The 21,572-nt window shown below is 40.5% G+C and overlaps 1 protein-coding gene across 1 annotated transcript in view; it reads right to left on the bottom strand.

The window, feature by feature from the left end:
• Positions 1 to 1,995: 1,995 nt before the first annotated feature.
• Positions 1,996 to 21,572, bottom strand: part of DTNBP1 (dystrobrevin binding protein 1) — a gene marked incomplete at its 3' end in the record, with an annotated part of 61,552 nt that continues 41,975 nt past the window's right edge. Inside the window, exons 7-8 of the mRNA XM_009706452.1 lie at positions 4,008 to 4,163; positions 1,996 to 2,150 (exon numbers count right to left, since the gene is read on the bottom strand). Coding sequence (XP_009704754.1) covers positions 1,996 to 2,150; positions 4,008 to 4,163 — 311 coding nt within the window. The remainder of the gene's footprint in view (positions 2,151 to 4,007; positions 4,164 to 21,572) is intronic.

Raw genomic sequence — 21,572 nt, 5'->3', positions numbered from 1 at the left:
TTAAAAAAAAAAAAAAATATTATATATATACACACTGCACACAAGTGATACTAGGAAGATGTTTCTAAAGACACCTGTCTATGCTGTGCACACCAGCGTGCATTTGATCAATTTACGCAACACACACGGAGGAGTTTTCTGGAGCAGCCGAGGTGAGTAAATTTTTTGGTTCAACTGAACTGTCACGAAATGTTGCAAAACCAATAAGCTGGCAATGTTTATAGCAAGACAAATTTGAAAACGTTTTTATGCTTTGAGCTGGTTTTCATTTTTACCAGTTACTGAAATAACTTACCTGCATTCAGTGGCAGTCAGTAAAACTGTGAAACAAAGCTTGCCCTGACCAACCCAGTTCTCCTCTGACAGCAAAAGGAGGAGTTGTCAGTCAGTTACAGCTTGAAGCCCTCTCACTGTTCGGAGAAGGGAGCCTACGGCACATCGTCCTTAAAGCAAGCACAAGAATCCCTTCTAATGCCGAGGGAAATGAATCCTCTGGAACCACAACAGCGAGGTTCACGAGAGTGTTAGGCTGTAGTAGGAGTAAGTAACTCTAGAGGAGTAAGCCTTGCTGCCTGCCTGTCCAACAGTGCTGGAACATTACAGCACTGGTACATTATATTACGGGGTGTGTCCATATGTATAATAAAGATATATACACACTATCTATATGTACACACTGTAATACTTAACATTACAGCACAAAATAAATTATGCAGTCTTTTCAAAGGCTAGTAAGTTTTACGTCTATTTAGGAAAAAACAACCAGACCTGGTAGCTTCTACACTTCCTCCAGTGACGCTGTTTTTTGTTAAGAGATGAAGCTTCTTGGTCCAACATCTGGCAAAGTCCTAGATTCTGTCATTAATTACTTGCCCGCTCAAACAATGATCAGTTTTCATATTGCATGCAGTGGATGCCTTTCCGAAACCAGCCATCTGATTTTATTTTTTGCAATAAAACACAAAAACCTGTAGTAGTCAAGTGTGCCTTGACTACTTACCCTAAGCTTTGCATGTTCACAGCAGGTAATAATCAGGGAAGAATAAAATTACCCCGCAATATTATTAACATTTTTCTTTACACATCCCAAAATATAGGATAGGATTTAAAGTATACTGTTTCTCCACTGTGAGTACTTCTATAAAAATATTTCAACCTGTATTTTCAAAAGAAATCCAAAGTACATTTAAAGGAGCTTCATCATCTCCCCCGAGAGAACTCATTTTGGCTCTTTTGGGAAAGGGCATTTTAGTACTAAAGGTTTTAATTAAGGAAACACACTTCCCTGGGGGATAAAGTTTCCAGTATTACCAATTCCCTGCTGTAAGCAGATCCCTCATCATGTTGCAACTTGCCAAAACATAAATCTGGTTCTGTTCATCAGAACACGTAAACAAAATTTTGGATTAAGATTAATTTAATCCAATTTAACTAACATTACTAGCAGTAAGAAGGCTACGTGAAAGAGCTGCAATATCAGAATCACTCTTCAGAAGCTTCCAGAACATTGTCGTGTTTTGTATATATGAACTGCGGGGTCGAACCGTGTCTCTGAGTATCTCTCACTGAAGGGCTCGCGCTATACGACTGCTCCAAATTTACTTCAAAATGCCAAAATTCTGGACAAGTTCTAAGAAAGCAGTCTTAAAAATAAAAGCCTAATTGCTGCAAACTTTCTGTTGATGTTTGTCTCTTATATTAAGTTCAGATTGAGAAAAATGCACCTTGACGGCAGTCTGTAACACATCACCTATCCGTAGCCTGACAAATGGAAGATGAAGCTGCAGTAACTAGATGAAGAAAGAGACAGTCCAAAAACACCAAGCAGTTTTGTGGCAAGCTCTCTTGTACTGCAACTAAAATAGGTTTGGAAAACCACTAATGAAAAATCTTCAATGTACATGAAGTGTAATGTTTTATGAGCTAACATCACCCGTTACAAATTAGAGGAATTCCAGTGATTTATCACTTTGTCTCTAAGCACGCTGTCATTACTAGTATCATACCCAGCATAGGAGAAAGCACGTTATTGTCTTCGCCTCCTGAGTTTAAGAAGACATCGAGCGCTTCTTGGTCAGACATGTCCATCAGGTCCATCTGCTCCAGCATGTCCACGTTCACCTCCATGGAAGACATACTTCCAATCGGTTCTGCAGGAAAAACAGGGCAATGAGCAACCTGACAGTCAGCCACACCATGTTCTTACCTAGACAGGCTTCAATAGCTGCTGTAATTGTCTACATTAGTAGTAATTAAACTCAGTATGGAAGGAGCACGCCCGCAGGAGCTGCTCAGCAGCACTCTCACCCCAAATCTATGAGCACTCTGCGCAATCTTTGTTGTGAAACTAGTGTCCCTTACTGTTTTTGCAAAACAAAACATTTTTAGCAACAATATTTATAGCAATAGCATTGTCAGAAATATGCTCGGATGGGGCTGAGGGGCAAAGATCAAAACTTTCCATTTTGCAACGCTCCAATTCTCTCAAAACTAAAAGTCTTTTTAGAGAAAACCGCACGCATTTGAGCACACAATCACTAAATGTCAGTGTACGAGGCACACGGTAATTCAGAAATAAGGATTAATGTGAACAGAGAGCAGTCATCCTTCTTCCTCATTCGGTTAGTCTATTAAGTGACCGCAGTACGTAAAACCTAGGCTGATGCCCAGGATCTTCTCTCAGCGTGGGGACTTGACGTTATTACTCAGTCAAGCAAATTCATTATTACTGTCAATATAATACTGACAATTTGCAAGGGAATTAAATACTTGGATGAGCGTCTTCTTCCTTGAACAGTAAAACATGCAAACACAGAACAAGAACAAGCAAGTTCAGGGGTACCCAGATTTAAGTCCAGTGGCTGCATGTCTAACATCAAATATTACAACAAAGCGTTTAATGGTTTATCTAAATTTAACAATTACACTATTAAAAGCCTTCATACGCAAACTGAGATGAACTCCTATAATTTGATTGGGGCTTTTTCCCAAATATACTACAGCTCTGTAGTTCTACATGCACTGCAGGATCAAATCTTTCACTAAAACAGTTTCTTTGATAGACACGGGTTCTGCATTGTACTGCCAAGCTGAAGGTCAGAAAGGCAGAGACCCTAACCCTCTCGCAGAGCCGCGTGTCCAGTACCAGCCAGTGTCCATGCCCACTTTTGGCCTAAGCGGACCATACGTAGACAGAAAGCAGGAGACCCAAACTCTATTCCTTCCTAGACCAAAGGAATTTAGACTTGCATCTCCCACTTCTGAAAAGACTGTCCTAGCAACCAATCCAGAGCACCTTGCATGCAGAGAAATGGTAATCTTGGATTGTATTCCCGGCTCCGACATTGCCAACGGCAGCAGAACTGGTCTCGGAGCAGGGACAGAATCTCTACCTTTTTTTTCCTGCCACATGAGTGACATAATCTCCCGCTTGCTCGCTCTCTGGCCCTACAACCCCTGCGTTTTGGCCCAACAGATGGATACCTCCCCCACAGAAGTGTCTGTAGGCCATGGCATTCTTGTGCTTTAGCGAGTCAGGAGATGCCAGACTTGAGTCATCTCATAATTAGGGAGAGAGCTTAATCTGATCTCCCATGTCCTCGTCACATTCTCTGTATGTCACATAGACAAAGGAAACAGCCACCACCTGGGAACTGTTCTGAAATGCAACACTGAGCGTTCGCCTGCACTTTTAAAAGCAGCCGCCTCCATCCAGATCTTTGTAGACACGGATGCACTCTTCAGCTGCAGAGAAAAGTGCTGTTCCAGGTGTACTTCAGTGCTTTGCATTTCCTCAGACAACCAGCAGAGAGTCCGACTGATTTTCTAAGGCATCAGTTCCCCTGGAACCCAAAGTTTGTTTAAAGAGCTGATCTGAAGTTTCTGTTCCACCAAGGAAGAATTTAGACACTGCAATGTTTCATCTGTAAGCACTGAAACCACTGCTGACTCCGACCCCTCAACGATGTTGAGTTTGTGGATCACACCGAAAGTATTTTAGAACTTGCCTCGCCTCTCTGCTATCTGCAAGTATCCTGTAGAAAGGTACTGCTCCATGTCCTGCTGGAAAGCTTCTTCAAAGAACTTCTGGCGTTCCTTTAGCTTCATCTGCTGGCTGTGCTCCATATCCAAAACCTTCTGTGCATGTTCAGCGTCTAGCTCAGCTGAGCGTAAAACAAACAGACAAATAAAATATTGCATGTATATGCCCCTGACTCGCAGAATTTCAAAGCTACTGACCCAGTTCAATAGTGACAGACTGTTACTACAGACTGTTAACACAGGCTGGTACAAAAGAAGGCTTCTGCGCTTTGCGACTGTATTTTAAAATTGACAGGATAAGAATACCGTATTAGGCAGCACAACCTTCACATTGAAGTGATGTCATAACTATGTATCTTGAGGCAAAGATGCAGATTTCTTGAACCGTATAAACAGCAACACCTGAAAGCACTGTCCATCAATAACCAGGATTGCAGAATTCTGCCCCCAAAAGCTATCAGATAACGATGCTGCTGCTATCGTTACGTACCTAACACACACAACAGTAATACTTTGATTTTGAACACTGCAGCACATTTCCACCACAACACAAGTGGGAAGACAGAGAAGTGCGTATGCTTACATGTACATAAATACACATCCATGCATACACGTGTGTGTGCACATGCGTGTGAGATTCTGCTTTTGTCGGCCTTCAGACAGACTGGAAAAGTCCTTTGAAGAACACCCTACGTGTCGTGCAGGTCCGTATCCGCAGAAGCTGCGGAGGCAGCCTGAGCGGCCAGGCGGGCGGTGAACAGTGAGCAGTACTGTTTTCAACGACACCACCGCGCACCCATTAACGTCAACACACAGGGTCTGCTCTGTATACAGCGGCAAAGAACCCACCAGAAGGCGACGATGCTACTGACACCAAAAAAGCAGAGCCGACTGCCACGACATGACAACTAACGTGACACCAAGCAGGAAAGGCCAGCTCGTATAGCTTGTGCAGACATGCGGTGACAACCAAATTTGGTTGTACGTGTCTGGGCCGGGTCTCCAGCGGTTCCTCTCTCCTCCTACAGTGAAAGGAGTGTTCGATTGAACACCATTAGAACAACTCCTTCCCTCCTGTTTTGCTCTACAGGAGTCGCTGACTGGCCAGAGGATGTACGAAGAAAAGAATTGTACTCTTTAGTGAATAACAACATTGTCTAGAATAAAAAGATGGGGTAGCCATTGAAGTACCATCTCTAGCCAGACCACTCTTAGAGAATGCTTGAGAAAAAAAAAAATGCTGTTTAGGAAGAATATATAAACTGGAACTCTGGCATCTCAAGAGTTCTCGGTTAATTTTGCTAAACTGGTTTCACGAGCTCTCTGCTTTCAATAAAAAAAAGAATCTGCTAAGCCGAGCTGCTGATGGAAAGGACGGGGGTGGTGAGAAGAGCTGCTGGGCTGGGCTGTTCTACCCTTCTGTTAGGGGAAGCTCCAGCAAATACTGCCGGGTAAAAAACATCCAAGCCTTCCCACACCAGATAGACACAGCTAGAACATGGCATCCATATGGATAAATGCTGAAAGAGCGTAAGGACACGACAAGCACCACGTCAGTCTTCCAGGGAAAATGTTATGTTCATGATATTTTACAGTAAGGAAGTTCATTAAAAGATTTACCATTATGGAGATCATTATCCAAATGCAGAAGTTGTTTTATTAAACCAGGCAAAAACATCGGAGAGCAGTAATTCATTCCATTGGCCTGCATCAAGGTCACAGATCACATACAGAAGCAACTGAGCTGCGATAGTCGCCAAAAGGAGCCATAAAACTGGACTGAACACACCAATAAATAAGCTGAAATCTTTTTCTTAAAGCAGATTTCAGAAGTAAGACATCAGTGTATAATAAGGATTTTTTTCCTTTAGGTCAGTGTGTCTTTATCATCAGTTACACCGTGGTGTATGATGACTCTACGTTCCTTGGAGCAACTCCTTCACTACAGTCCCGAACCACGAGCAATTATGAATAGTATCGTGTACGATGCAGAAATGCTATTCAATTGTAATAATAAAAGCCAGCGGCTCTCACTGGCGACAGACATCTCCTCTCTTTCTCATAATATATCCTGACAGTTCTGCACTCTATATTGGTAGTTGAGGATACTTTTAATCCCAAACCAGAGATAGCATCCAAGTAACATATAAGACTGATACAACTTCTTTCTTAACTCTGCACTCTCTGTTTTTTCCTTTTGTATAAAATGTTCTGTTAACTATTGAAATTGTCACTGGCCAAAGCTAAATGGCAGCAGCTGCCTGCTGTGCTGACATGTTCTAAAGAAACTCAAAATACGCTAGCTGCACAGTGGTTGTAGGCTTGGTCTCCAAAGTCAGTTACAGAGAGTTAACATCAAGAACCTTGCTGCACGATTTCACGCTCTGCCAGGTATAACAAAAGTTGCTTGGCTAAGCAAAACCAAACCCCAACGCTTGGGGTTTCTGTTTGTTGTCAGAAATGCTAAGGATGGCTAGATGAAGCCGAGTCAAACACAAAGCCACAGAAAACAGGTGTATTGTTTCTTTTACAAAGCTATTCAGAATGACGTTTTCCAAAATCCAAGTGTAGTTTTACATGCTTATAAAACACTGAACAGAGCCATCGCCAAAGGAGTTCCAAGACAGACAAAAGTATCATCCACATACCGTCGTACACTGTTCCTGTCCACATACCCGTTCTTCCCAGGATGCAAACTGAGACCCGACACACTTAAAACACTACCGCATTTTTCCTTTCACTGTAAAATTGTACCTTGGAATTACTGACTGCACCTATTTCTCAATCACACTGCCGTGCACAAAAAGAGACAGACAGACTACACAGAAAATGCTAATCCACAATTAGATGCAGACTGATGGGAGTTGCCATGATAACCAAATAAAAGGCAACTTCAATTCTGCACCAGCTATGACTTTTAAGAGAACAGAATGAAAAGCAGGCAAAACATATCCTGAAACCTGGGCAGCCAGGTGCTGACACCCTGCACCATGCCTGGACCAGCTCGGTGGCCAACCCACGGCTCCCCTCCCTCGCCGCCACAGTACAACTTACGGCCTGCCTCCTCCAGAGCCCCAGCAAAGCGGCAGCGCTCCTCCGCAAATCTTCCGTTTCCTACAAAACCTCATTTTCTCCACCGCTGCCGAAGACCACGCTCTCCCCGGCCGGCGCTGAAGCATCGCAGTTGGTCCTCGCCCGGAGCCAGCCAGCCCAGGCTGAAGCAGCCTCTGGGTACGTGGGCCCCTACGGAGCCCCTGCGCTGCCCTCGCCTCCCCCAGCCGGGGCAGGATTCACCAGGGCGGTGCAGGGGACGACCCTGCTCCTCCGAACACCTCCGCATCAGAGAAAGCTACAGGCATCATCTGCTGCTGCCCCTCTGCGTCCTGCTAACGGGACCTGGAAAGCTGTACCGGCTCATCCCGGTCATTAAAAGGTCTGCCCTCCGCTCTTAAAGGTCAAGGAGAAAACCCCCAAAAAATCCTGAATGACATTGGTTTTCTCTACAGGCGTTTACCCCCTCAGCCTTTTTTCTGGGCGGGGGGAGGGGAAATAAAAGAAATCACCACGTAGCTGTACAAATAGGCCAAAGACTTGGAAATCAAGACAAGACCGGGAGTACAATATTATTATTTGGTACAACATCCATGTTTTCACATCTCAACTTACATTTCCGATGCCTTTCTGCAGCCAGAAGCTGTGCTAACCAGACACTGTATTCCTATTGCAAGATGAATTTATTAAAGTCGAGACCTCAAGATAGATGATTTCTTCATAACTTTATAAAATATTTTTCTTTACAAATAAGCTCTATTTCTGGAAAAACTTCTGCCCAGATCTTAAAGTGTTTGAACTACAAACTAGAAGAATCCAAACTCCAAAGGAAGAAATGACCGTAGCTTATACCCATATACCTCACGCATAAAGGACACCATTTGCTGATATCATTCACGTGCCTGACTGACACTTCCTACAAATTGAAATTCTGCCGCAGTACCTAAAGTTTCCATCCAAACTAAAGTGACCATTTTCTACTTTAATCTAAAACCTTTTCCAGTTATGCACAACAGATTTCCTGAATAAGTATGGCTACAAATAAAACAAATGAGAAGAATGACTAAGAAAAAAGATAAATCTGCAACCGAGAACAGCGGTTGTTTAGATTGCTAACACATCCCGTAGACCTAAGGCAAGAGATGCCCAGTTGACCAAATGGATGGGTTTTTGGTGCTGTCATACTGTTAGACAGTCAGGTTACTTTCCTTCAATTAATTTATTATGTGTTACTTTACAGTTCTCGTGTGGATCCCTAAATGTATGCGTTCTGAAGAGGGAAGAGACACAGAGCACCACAAAAACTGGAGCTTAGACTAAATGCCCTCTTTCCCCCTGCTCTATCGTTCATCTGGTTTTGGTAGACTCATTCAACCAAACCATAAAATGTATGCAAATATTCTTGGCAGGGTTTTTTTTCTTTCACTAAAGTCTTCAAAAATCAGAACAATAAAAACATAAAAACAGACAACGGCAGCCAGCCAGCCAGCCAAGTAGTTTTCCAAGTGCATTATAACTTCGCAACTGATACTTGCAACTGCCTCATTATCTACCCTTTTCAGTAAAAATATCAAAGCAAGACAAGACGCCGGGGAGCGCTTCAAAGAATGCAGTTTTTCTCAAAAATGTTTAAATTATTCTTGATGGAATTTCGAATACATTTTGATAACATGAGGAAGGCAGTTCAGAGCACCCTCGCACCATACTTTGCTGACAAATGGGGAGAGACTGTTGGCAAAACTTGGGAAAAATTTGTAAGATATGTGAATTAGGTGCACACAGTCTTTCTTCCAAACCGGAGTGAAAAGAAAACAAGTGAAAACTACAAGATTTAATTGTTTTTAAACTCTGATTTAACAGTCTTTTTACAAAGTAAATTTTTTTTACAAAAGTATATTCAAATACTCTAAATAAAATAATAAAACATTTTACAAAATCAAGTCCTGATTCACCAGAACGTGAAGTCAGGATTTCACTAGACTTTGGTGACAGAAAGATCATCTCTGCTGGAAAAAATACACATTGTTCCAAAGGAGATTTATTGTCTGACAACTCTCAAAAGCCTGCATTTCATGAATTTTACTAAAATTAAGGTTACCAAAATTGGTTTATTAAAATGTTTCTTCATTTAAAACATCGGTCATTAAAAATGACTGTATGTATTCCTTGATAGTTTCTAATTAGTGTTTTTATAGATTGCATCAGAATATGAAAACTCTAATTAGCCCAGACATCACTGAGTCAAGAGGAAAAGCAGAGGTTTTACCAGCGCAGAGAAATTTTTTTTCAGTTTCCCAATAAGCAGCTTCAACAAGTCAGCTTACCTTGGAAATTCCCCCTGAACAAACAAATTGCTTACTTGAGATCCTTGAAAAATACAGAGTAAGCCTAAATAAATATCGGAAGAAACCACTGAAAATAACCGCTTGCATGTGCCGAGGCTCCAGTTCCTAAAGCAGCACCTGGAGGAAGCAGCAGCTTCCGACCAAGGCGACGGGAAACACAGCTTGGGAAAAGGTTTCCACGTAACCCCAAACTTTATCTGGCTACCAGGAAATCAGCATAATTAAGGGATACTAAAATACACGCTCCGCCAAACAGCAAATGCACAAATTGAGTTCAAAAAATGTAAATACATCTAGGTTTTAAAAAAAATAATAATCACACAAACTTTATAATCCTATGCCTCACAGTGAGTGAAAAGACTATTAGAGCTTGACAGAATTAGGATCTCTTAGGTCAGCTAAACAAAAGGTTATTGCATTTACATTTATTTTACTTGCACAGTTTTCTTCAGCTCTCTCCTGTGTTTTAAAGCGTTGTAAAGCACGAGGAGACCTTTCCAAGGCAGAGCAGTAGCTTGCTAATGCAGACTGGAACGCACCCGAGCTATGGACAGACTGCACCCAGTTTGGGTTTGTTTGAGTTTTTAAACAGTTAACAACGGCCCACACTGTAATTCATTTAGGGGTGCAGACAAGCCTAGAGCATCCGACGTTATATATAAAAGCTTAAATCCTGTCTTGCCCAACTGTACGGTTTTGTGACAACACAAACCGAACACCCGACGTGGCGGCTATGTGGCACGGTACCTTCTTCAGATGGCCTTCATCTTCCTCTCCTCCCTGCACGCTTAAAACCACAGCAGGCTGAGGGCTCCTCTGCGGGGTGGTCCGCAGCAGCACAATGGACTCTCGTTTTACAACTAGATCTGCTGCCGTTCAGAAAGAGTAAGAATGCTTTTGGCCATTTTATTTCTCATAAAAAACCATGCTGAAACCTGCGCGTATCTGCCTACTTCTTGCATTTTTTTAATTAAGGGCAGACAAATTTTCACGCCTGCAAACGTGGTAATCAGGAACAATTTTAGAATTGTTTTAATTAGTTTTAACTGTAGTCAAAATCATCATGGATATACTGTTTTACGCATTAGGGTTTTTTTTTCCACACCTGCTTCTGTATTTTCCTACCTTCAGATGTGCAAATGCGCGCCTTGCAAAGTACGGTAATGTTACAGCAGAAACTTTAGGGAGGGGACTTCTCTTCTCCGGGCCCATATTTGACGACTACTGGGTTAACGGATCTATAATCCACCATTTTCCTGTTTCCTGGTTCATTTTCATTTATGGTCCCAAGAACACCAAGTGACAACATCCGTCTTTCCAGAAGACAGGATTTAGCAACATGACTTCAGTGGGATGCAAGTACCACAAACCCTCCCCAACTTACACCAGGACAGGCTCTGTTAGGAAGAACGTCTTTTAACTCCCCCGTTCCTCCTTTAATCTGATTTCTGTCCAACTGAAAGGGAAGAAAAGGTGACAAGGGAAGGACAACATGAAACTGAACCTCCCTAGCATAGAAAGTCAGTCAAGAATAAACAAAATGGCTCACATGCTTGTTTCCTACCTCCTTATAAATCCATCATTTATAGTATTGTAAGAACAATAATTCTGTTAGCAAGGTGCAAAGTATTTGTTTTCACTACAAACAAACCTGACCATGTCACGCGTATCTTCAGTACATATAGGTTAATTTGTGAAGACAATCCGGCTTTAAAATCTAGCCACATGCACTATAGAAAAATCCCACTATTACAGAAATTGTACTTGAAAACCGTTCAAATGACTCAGCACCAGTCTACTGTCATAAAAAGCTGCATTTAACGCATACACTCTCCAATTACTGTTTTTGCTGTCTTACTTCAAAAATACTCATTTTCAAATGGAAAAACTAATCAATAGCAAATCTAAACCCAAAGTACTTAAAATAGAAACCATGGCATTGCAGTGTTCTAATTCAGATTTCCAAAAGTGCATCAAACTGTCCCAAGTAAGATTAATAACATCCCATCATCACAGTACAAATTGATCTATCGAACAATTTAATTACTGTTTTCCATTCCGAAAAGATAACCACCTTTGCTTTCGAACTGGAAGGCTCCCAAAGACAGGCAAATGGCTTCTGCTACTACAAGGATAGTGCTAATCTTAACCTTTGCGCAACTCTGAGATATTTGCCTTCTAGGTCAAATTATGTGCACGCATAGATACATAAATAAGTTATGAGATACTGTTCTGCTGTCACATCACATTGTGCATGTGTTGAAAACATGGGTTCCACAACATGGCAAATCAGTTGGCAGGTATCAGCTTTTACTTGTCCTTAAGAGTAACACCAAGCATCGAACTCTTGCTTTGCTGAAACTATTCTTCACTCAAACTATAACCATCTTTGGTATTGTTCTGCCAGCCCGTGTATCCACCCAGTGCTTCACTAATTCTTGCCTCAAAAAACCGAAGGTGAACCAATTGTTGTCTTCTTTCCTACTACCTAAACCAAAACAAGGGGTTTATCCCATAGATTGTTTTCAAAATAACCAGTTCTCTGATTTGAACGTGCAATTTATACCTCCCTCTCCAGAGGTTGCCAAAGAGTCCTACAGGCTTTGGAGCCAAAAGGAATGAGCCGCCGATTCATAGTATTTTTCAGTCTAACCTGACTTACTTTACACCGATAATGAAGAGGGCTTTTTTTTTCTTTAAGACATACTTTAATATGAGTCTTAGGTTAACATAGCAATGATTTCTCAATCAGAAAAGGAAAAAACCTACCTTTCACAAAAAAATCATGCAACCAGTTGAAAGAGAATTCAGTTTTTTTCACATCTCTTGCCCATGGTAAGTCATTCAGTACACATTATGTAAACTACATTTGATAACAGATGTGCTTTACAAATGCGTGGCAAATAACACTGTACAATGATGAAACTTCTATGTCCATCAGAACTCTTAAAACATTTTTATTCAACAGTGAAGGAGACCATTTTGCAAATTCAAATTATACTTGAAGTACTTGATGCTGGAAATCATTCCCAATCATCAGTCCTCTCTCATCTGAATCAATCATCAACCTAAAGTTCTGAAAGCACAAAGCCTGTGAGCGTTACTGCAATCAACGACAAGATCTATTTCTCAGTTATCAGCAGTGGCTTTCTGTTAGTGTTAAGAAGATTAGGGCCTAGTTACTAAAACTTAAATGGGGCTTTTAACAGAGCCTGAATGTCACACTTTAAACAAGCAGCAAATATGTCCCTTATTTCAACAAAACCAGATTCTGTGTCCACAGATGCAGATGAGGTACTTATGCTAAAACATGCGTGTCTACCTGTTTGGACTGGGCTCAATCAAGATGAAAGGACCAGGGATTAAATACAAAAGGAATAAATAGGAGAAAGCATTGGGGTTTTTTTTGCAATTTCTTTCTATTTTAAGCTAAGTATAACAGGGAAAAAAGTCCGCAAATTAAACCTAAATATTCAAGTAGTCAGAACTACAGGACCACCAGTGAAATCACTCGCTTCCTCACGTACAATCCTAGTTTGTTTACAATGTCAAAATTTCATATGCAGTAATATTTTTAAAAGACCACAAACCAATCATTGTATCAGTAGCACACACAGGATACTTGAGGTATTTATTTTTTCTTGACAACTTAGCCTATTTCCTCTTCCGTTTCTGCCAAAACTTCTCCAATACATGCAAAAAAATTGCTCTTCATTCATCCTATTATACTGGTTTTATTTCTTCATTCTGAGAAGTTAAGAAGCAATAGAACAGAACCGACATCAGGTATAAAACCAACAGCCACCGTATTGTCAGCTCCAGCCGTAATGGCAACGGTGTTCACTCAAAGCTATTTTTGCAGTTTAGCCGTTAGCTCATCAATGGCAGCATCAGGCATGAAATAACAGCGTCATTTTAACCTGTGCTCACATTGGTTTCGCTTGCAGCAACAGATGAATTGATTTCTAAAGTCTGCTATTCAAATCAAACTGATTTAAATGACCGCAACATTAATTTTTCAAGTACTGTATGAGGCTGGCTTAAAGATATTGTGCAAAAACTAGCAGGTCTTTTCTCATGTGTGCAAGATCTAAGATCTTAATACCTATAGATTAATAGATTAAATTTAATTAATCGAGATTAATAGATTAGTTTATTGGGATTAAATACAGCTAGACAAGTTTCACAAGTTAACATAACTAACCAGGTGATCCGTATCCTCATAAAAAGAGCACAATCAACAGCTAAGGCTTTTTCCTTATTTGATGTTCTCAGTTTTACACCCACCCGCCCGTCTGATTAGGAGAAATCATTAACACTAAAGCAGTATAAAACTTAAGCTAAGTCTATCCGCTGCTTAGCCCAACACCTCAACGCACCTAGAACAAAAAGAGGTATCACACACACAGAGCAAACGAGGGAGAGGATGGAGCAGATGCGTGATGTTACCATGCATTGGCGGAGAACTGAACAAGAGAGAAGAAGGAAAGGAAAGGAGAGACAAAGTCCGAGAAACGAAGATGGGGCAGGGCTGGAGGGGAAGAGCAACCGACAACTCACATTGCCAAACCGAGCTAATAAATAAATATGACCCTTTATTCTGGATTTCTTCAGTCTGGTAGAGATTAAACAAGTGGTGAGGAGAAAAACAATACTAACCAGGAAAAAGAAATTTAAGAGAGGCACAGAAGGCTTTGCCGTATTGAAAGCAAACACCCAGAACAAAAAGCCACTGCAATAAAATCGGCCGTTACCAGAGAAAAATACACACTACTGAAGCTACTCTGCCAGACAAAAAAACCAAGAGACCGTAGGAACACTTACAAGTGCGCGAGAAAGCACACACTGCGTGACCATCAACGACTAAACCCCGTGCCTATAGTAAGAACGAACTGACAGATGACACCTGGGATACAGTATCTTATTCAAGCAAACAATGAAAACCCACCTAAAGGATGCACAGACATCAAAGTGACAGTGAGGAGTGAATAAAAAGCAGAAATTCAGGAAGCTGATGAAAGCACTTACAAGGGAGAAGGGAAAAAGGAAGGGGGCTGACTGAAGAGGGAAGTCCATGTAATTAGGACGGTGAAACCTGTAAAATACGCTTCCTATGAGATATTCCTTTCAACATACACAGCTATATGAAATATCTCTCTCTCTCCCCTCGCCTTCTTTCTTCCCAGTGCATGGATGCCAGGCAAGACTTCAATATCTGCTGCATCTTGGGACAGCAAGCACGTATTTGAGCCTGTGCTGCAATACCGTATAAAATGAGGAATTAATTCCCCTGACATCTGTATCAATCAACTCCTGCCATTTGTATGCACTTAAAAAACATTCATCTTTAGGCCAACTAAAATACAGAACACTTCATTTATAATCTTTTCCTTATCTCCTGAATATGTATAAGGCCCTACTAATTTCATTTTTTAATTTCACTCTTCAGAAGCTTTTTGCAGTAGTCACGAGTACTTTAAACCTCACAAAACGTGCACATGTTTTCTGGGCAGTGTGAACATGCAGCTGATTCCTGAAAAAGTTAAATTTCTTAACTCTTACTCTTTCTCTAAACAGCACCTCTCACTAGCTGTCATTTTCCATAGCAATGAAAATCCCATGCTATACCCTTACAACAGCTATACCCACCCATACCTGTCCCTACAGAACTGCACAGTGACTCTGAAAAACAAAGGAGAACTGCTGATATTTAAAGCATTAATATAAACCATAAACAGAGGTGTACTGATCCTGCTCAGCGGCCAGTTTGTCCTCACTTTCATATCTAAGCTTGCCTCTCGAAAGCTCCTCACTTCCATATCTAAGCTTGCCTCTCGAAAGCTGAACATCCACTAATTTTAGAGGAGTATATCGTTAGAACACAATATGACCTTTATTAAATATGAATTATTTGTTCACAACACATTTGGCATGACAGTGGGAAAACATTGCCTTCAGGCCACCATTATATCTGCCCTGTTTCCTTCTCTTTCTTCCCGTCATCATACATCTGCTTTGTCAGACCCAACAGCATCTGATTTCCATGAGCAAAGAGATTTGTTGCCTCCTTTTAGAGCAACCAACAGTATTTTTATTCAATCCTAACATGGAAATAAAATTATGATGTTTAAGATTTAAGCTTTCAACAGAGATTGAGGCAGAATATTTCTCATCTTTTAGCTGCTGCCGTAGACTCCAAAAGATGACACCACGTTTGATTTCACTGGCTTCGTACAGGGAAAATTTCATTCATAGTCATGCAGACCAAAATTTATTTTTTAAATAAAAGATTAAATTTGATGGAAGCAGGTTACAAACAGTATTATGGGATCTAAACATCCGGTGCTTAGATTTTGCGATGCCTTTTAAAACACATATAAGACAGGCAAGAGGGGATAGTGAAGAGCAGTTAAAGAACAAACTCCTTGCAAAACTAACACCGAAACGATCTGATCTGTCCCAGGGCTTGGCTAACAGACCTGTGGAACATGAAGAACATCACTACTAGGAGGTCTTCCAAGACAAACACACCAGGGACAGCACCTGGTTCATGCATCACCCTCCGTATCGGTTCCGGAATATGCTAGAAATTATGAACGAGGCTTGAGGTGGGGGTGGGAATCAACCAAGAAGTACGTGGGAGCATTCCTGTTCGGTTGGTACAAACATTTTCTCTCCAGGATTGAATGAATCATACACCAAGAAGGTGTGCAGCAAGTGTTGAACTTCAACCTATTGTGATTCTCTTACAAACAATCAAATCTGTTTATCACAGTGACTATCCAGGGCTAATGAGAACTGAAGCATGCATAAGGAATCAGAATAACATCATTATTATCATTTCATGCTCTATAAAACTGTAGACATTTGGTAAAAAGCCTCTTATTTTGAAGCACGCTTGCTAATATTATTCCTTTTTAAACTATTTTTTATGCTTGCCTTATTTACCTAAACAAGTTCCCTTGACAATACATCTGTTTATATATACAGCAAAGACAGCGTCAACATCAAACAGTGGCTGCATCAGAGACGAAACTAACCATACAGTGCTGAAATTCTGGTCCAGAAGGAAGGAAAAAAAGCACTAAGACCTGATAATACAGCAAAACTGTATTTTCAAAATAAAATTGGTAAACTTGGTGCATTGTTCAAGAAAGCAATAAGTTCTTCACAACCACCCATAAAACATATACAAGATTATAGATCTTCATGAAACACTAATTAGTTCCTCTCTTTCACCTAAAAATTCAAACTATCAGGTTTCCTGTAATATGCTAGTTTGTCTATATATATTCAGAACAAGGGATTTTTTTACAACATTAATCGGGTTTAAAGAAAATATATGTGCATATATATTTCATTACTGTATTTTTATGAATCAAATCTATATATTAAAATATGTATATAGATGCAAAACTCCTAAGTCAATTTTAACAAAGATAGATGTATAAGTGCACGCTTAAGTACAAATGCATTGTACTTAATATATTACAAATAATTTCACATACGAACACCATAAGTATTGGAGGGTTAGAATGAATTGCATTTTGCTGAAGAAGTTTGCAAGGTAGCAGTTTCCACTTTCCACTTAAAATAGGTCAGAAATTACATACTTGCATGCTGCTATTACAATCCATTTTTAAAGCGAAAACTGTAATCATACCAGCAGCTATTAAAGACTGATGGCTTGCTCTTTCTAACACGAGTTTAATGCTTTCCAAATGCTAAATTGAATGATGATACTCAGCCTGGGGGGGAGTATCAGAAAAAAGCCTGAGAGAGATTGCATTTTATAAGCGTGCATGTATAGTAATGTATTTAGAAATTAAACCCAGACATGCTATTCTTAAACCCACAGGTAAAGTGAAGAACGTATATTTACAGCAAACCAGCCTATAACAATATAGGTCACATCTGATGATTCTCTATTTGGAAATACCCCTCACGATCAGATCAGGAGATAGGGTGTTCTGCTCACATTTCAAGTGAGACTTCAATGTAGGGCATTTCACACTTCATTTTGTTTTAAATATTCTTCAAAAGCCCCAGGTAGTAGTTGAACAGATTTCACCCTTCACCTTTATTAACCTATGGGGACAGATTTGACAGATTTGAGAGAAAGGCAGCAGTCAAGTAGTCAAATCAGCACTACTGGAAGCATAACGTACACCCACCCAGTCACCAAGGTTATGTAAACTGATACAGCAAATTAATACCGCTCCTTCCCTGCCTCCCAAAATACAAGGTACTCAACTACTCCGTCATGACAAATGACACCTTTGTTTCAATGCTAGGAGAATAACTGTCAGAGCCCAGAGACAGAGCTCCCTTCTCACTCACCAAGCGATCTGGAGGTCGGAGCGAAGGCTTACCAAGCCAGGCAGCACGCAGACGTGCCGTTTGCGCTTTCCCTGCCCCTGCTGCACTCATCCTGAAGATGAACGCAAAACTCTCATTTTTCGGCTCGCTTCAAGATTTTTGTAAAGAGATGAAATAGGAACTCCTGCAGTAAATCACTTCTCAGGCGTTACGCAGACCAGATTGCACCTAGCCAAGGGGTAACAGTACAAACGAACAATATGAAGTCGCTGAACTATAAGATACAAAAGAGCTATGTTTAGAAGTAGTCATGAAAAATGCTTCTCTAGGTCTATGCACTTTTTGACTTGCAGAATTTAACAATGTCAGTATGAACTTGGAGCCTCTCGAAGTGTAAGACTCCTAAGAGAAATAAAATACTTGTTCAATATAGTCTTAAAAAAGTCACAGCGCAAAGAATTCTTAAAATAGAAGCTTGCAAAGCGCATTATAGTGTCAGAGCAAATCTGTCTCCATCCCGCTGGAGATGCTAGTTCGGTGATCCGCATATAACTCCACCTATCTTTTAAGGCAAAAACTGTTCTACTACCAGGGCTTGTGGGCTTTAATGCAAAGTTCTGGCAATCGTCCAAGACTCTGAAAGCAAGGGCACATAGCTTTTTAGATTTTCTTTTTAGGTCATGACATAAGAGATCACACTGATGTCCACTAACGCTTCATTTACAAACGGAGAGGGAAGTCAGCAACTTGTACTTAAAGAAAAAAGGAAAGCACTTCTGAAAACAATGCTACATTGTACAGAAACTTCATGTTTATGCAAGTTATCTAACACTTTCCACAGAGCTTAGTAAAGCATAAAACTGAGAAAACACCTCATACTACATGGAATTGAAAACCAAGGGTAGAACAGCATATTTTTGTCCATGGCAAATAGGCATTCCTAGCAAGCAGATGTTTTTGAACAGAAGTTATAAGGGAAATGAAAATATTAAACATATTTTTAATAAATGTTATTCTGTCCCCTACACTTAGAATATGAAATGGCATGTTCATCACAGAAACAACCAGACTAAGTTAGAGGTCAGTGCATCTGAAAGTTCGTACGTGATATCTGGAGCTTTTGTCACCTGTGAAGGAATCCAAATTGGGTTTGGGACCTGAAATGTGGTTAATTCTTCTGGCAACGATAAAGTCAAAAAGCTTTCCCACATTTTTCTCCAACTTGTCCTTTTGAACAAAGCTAATGGTAATATACAATCTAGTGGCTTTACACGGAACTCTTTACAGTAGCCTTTGCCAGCAGCCAGATGCCATATTGCCTTCTATATCAAAACAGCAACTAAGAATGATGAGTGAGGACATCACTGGAACAGGGATACAATTAACGGAATACGGCAAAATTGACATTTATATAACAAGAGCTTCAGGTTAGTCATCAATGACTAAATTTATACCACAGAGCTATTAATTCTCACCCTCTGTAGACAGAAGAGCAGCAGCTTCCAAGAAACTCACAAAACCAATAGCTTATGAAAGCCCAAAAGATTTCAGTAGAAGTTGTTCAAATACTCCACCAATGTTCCTCCTCCCCAGTAATTTGGTGACTAGGGTTAAGTCGGAAAACAACCGATGCTAGACAAAGCAAGAGATTGAACAGTATCACAACATAGCCAGACAGTATTTTCAGTGCTTATAGGATTTAAGAAAGCCTCTTTGCTGAATTAATACTAGAACAGTTTAACACAATTAACTATTAGCTGGAGGCATACTAACTACTACAAAACAGAACCCCCAAACCACCCCACCCCAACACACACTGCCCTTTCCGGAATTTTTCTCTTTTTCTTGATGCTCATTCCTTCAAGACGTTTACCTGTAGAAGTCTCCTTGCCCCCCTCCGCCAAGCTCTCCTAGCATCTCATGAAATAAGCTCTCTTCTCATAACTCAAATCATTTCTCTAACACCTCTTTTCATTTGCAGCGGTCCACTGGAAATCTCAGGATTGATCCATCCCTGGGCGTTATTTACCCTGTTCACAGTTGAATTAATCTCAATAGTTCATTTCTCAAGTGCAACTTCATAACAGAGATTGCTTTCCTCCTAAATAATTTTCACTCAATAACCTGTCACTTGCAGAACTTTTCAGCTTGCTATCAACTACCAGAGGACAAAAATCTATAAAAGTATGATTACTTTCAGCATGTTTTACTGCTGTTAGAGTCACCTGTTCTCAACACCTCACCTTCATACTTGTGCTGCTGCCTGAACAAAATAGAGAATCTCTAAGTTAAAACTGAATTGGATCTAGTACTTCTCAAAGGCTAATATTACGTACTATATAGGATACGTATTGCACTTAAGCATAAGAATCATACTTAAAGAATGCTTTGCTTACAGAAGCATACTAGACTGTTTCTTTCATTCAAAAAGCAGCAGTATACACGTTAAAATTGCTATAGTGCTCACAATGCCAATTCAAAAAGCATCTGTTTTTAAAGCATCTTAAAATGAAAATGTTGTCTTATGATTATCTCCTCAGTTGAAATCCGGAACTTTCAAGGACTGCAAAGAGGACTATACAGTAAGAATACTGGCTTTACTGAAATTCACCCATGATGTTTTTAACAATGTATTAAAAATACCTTCAGACATTGTCTTGCATTTTACAATTTTCCTTCTAAAATAACTGGATTTCTTTTGTCTCAGAAATCCTCAACGTTTCCAAATATCTATGGGATAGGACTTAAAATATATTATTTCTTTGGTCCATGTTAGATAAAACCTTTTCTGTTTTCTCTTTTGTTGTAGAGTTAGACCGCAGTTCTTCCACATACCAAATTCATTTTCCCGTCATGAATTTTAAGACCATTAGACTGAATAATCACTCATATGCAGAGATCTTCAAGTGGCACAAAAGCACCCTGAACTCTACGTAGAGATGGAGCAAGAGAGGGAGAGAAAAGTACCTCTGCCAGACTTCTTCCCATCCTGTAACTAGCAGAAGTTTTCATACCAGTTATGGTTGCCCACATGCGCTGAAAACGGAGGACTCGGCTTTCTACTCTGTCAGCCTTCCTACAGCTTAGCATCCAAAACACGTTTGGGTGCGAGGAGCACCAGATACTAAGTGACTGGCAGCACAGCCCTCTAAATATGTACCAACAAGCAATAAGGGAGAAAAATACCTACGTCGCCCAAAGCCCTGAGGTGCGTAGGCTTCCGGAGACCGAAGCTGAAGGTGCAAGCCCTTCCCGAGGACCAAGCGCCAGAAGCTCCCTGGCATGTCAGCCTAATCGCCCAGACAACTCACTAGTGCTCTTTAAAACAAAAGTACAACCCCCACCCTTCTAATTCCATTGTATGGTTGAACAGACCTTTAAAAAAAAAAATATATATTTACACGACACCTACGATTAAGGCTTAGCACAGTTGGGTCTGCAAAACTGCAATCCCCACCTCACCGGTGAGCCACAAAACCTGAGCTCATGACATGCCACCACTTCCATTTCCTACCCACGTGAACATTTCCTACCCATGTATTTTCAGTTGTCTTCTCCGTGAAGCGTGGGTATTTCACTTCAATGTTCAGTCAACAGAGAAGAGATGATAACTCTATAAGGATTTAAGATTATGATCCAAGTTAAAACCCCCGCAAGCCAATGGAAACGTTGGTGCACAAGGTCTGGAGTGACTACATCATCATCTAATTAAGTCAGAAACTTATTCCTGTAAATGGTACCATTTCCGTTTGATTTAAAATGAGACACAGTCAACTGCATTTTGATCAAGTCTCATTTATGCAACATCAAAACAGC

This window comes from Cariama cristata, unplaced genomic scaffold, assembly GCF_000690535.1.
Source record: "Cariama cristata isolate BGI_N322 unplaced genomic scaffold, ASM69053v1 scaffold3948, whole genome shotgun sequence".
Lineage (NCBI taxonomy): Eukaryota > Metazoa > Chordata > Aves > Cariamiformes > Cariamidae > Cariama > Cariama cristata.
This window is presented reverse-complemented; position numbering and strand designations above follow the sequence as displayed.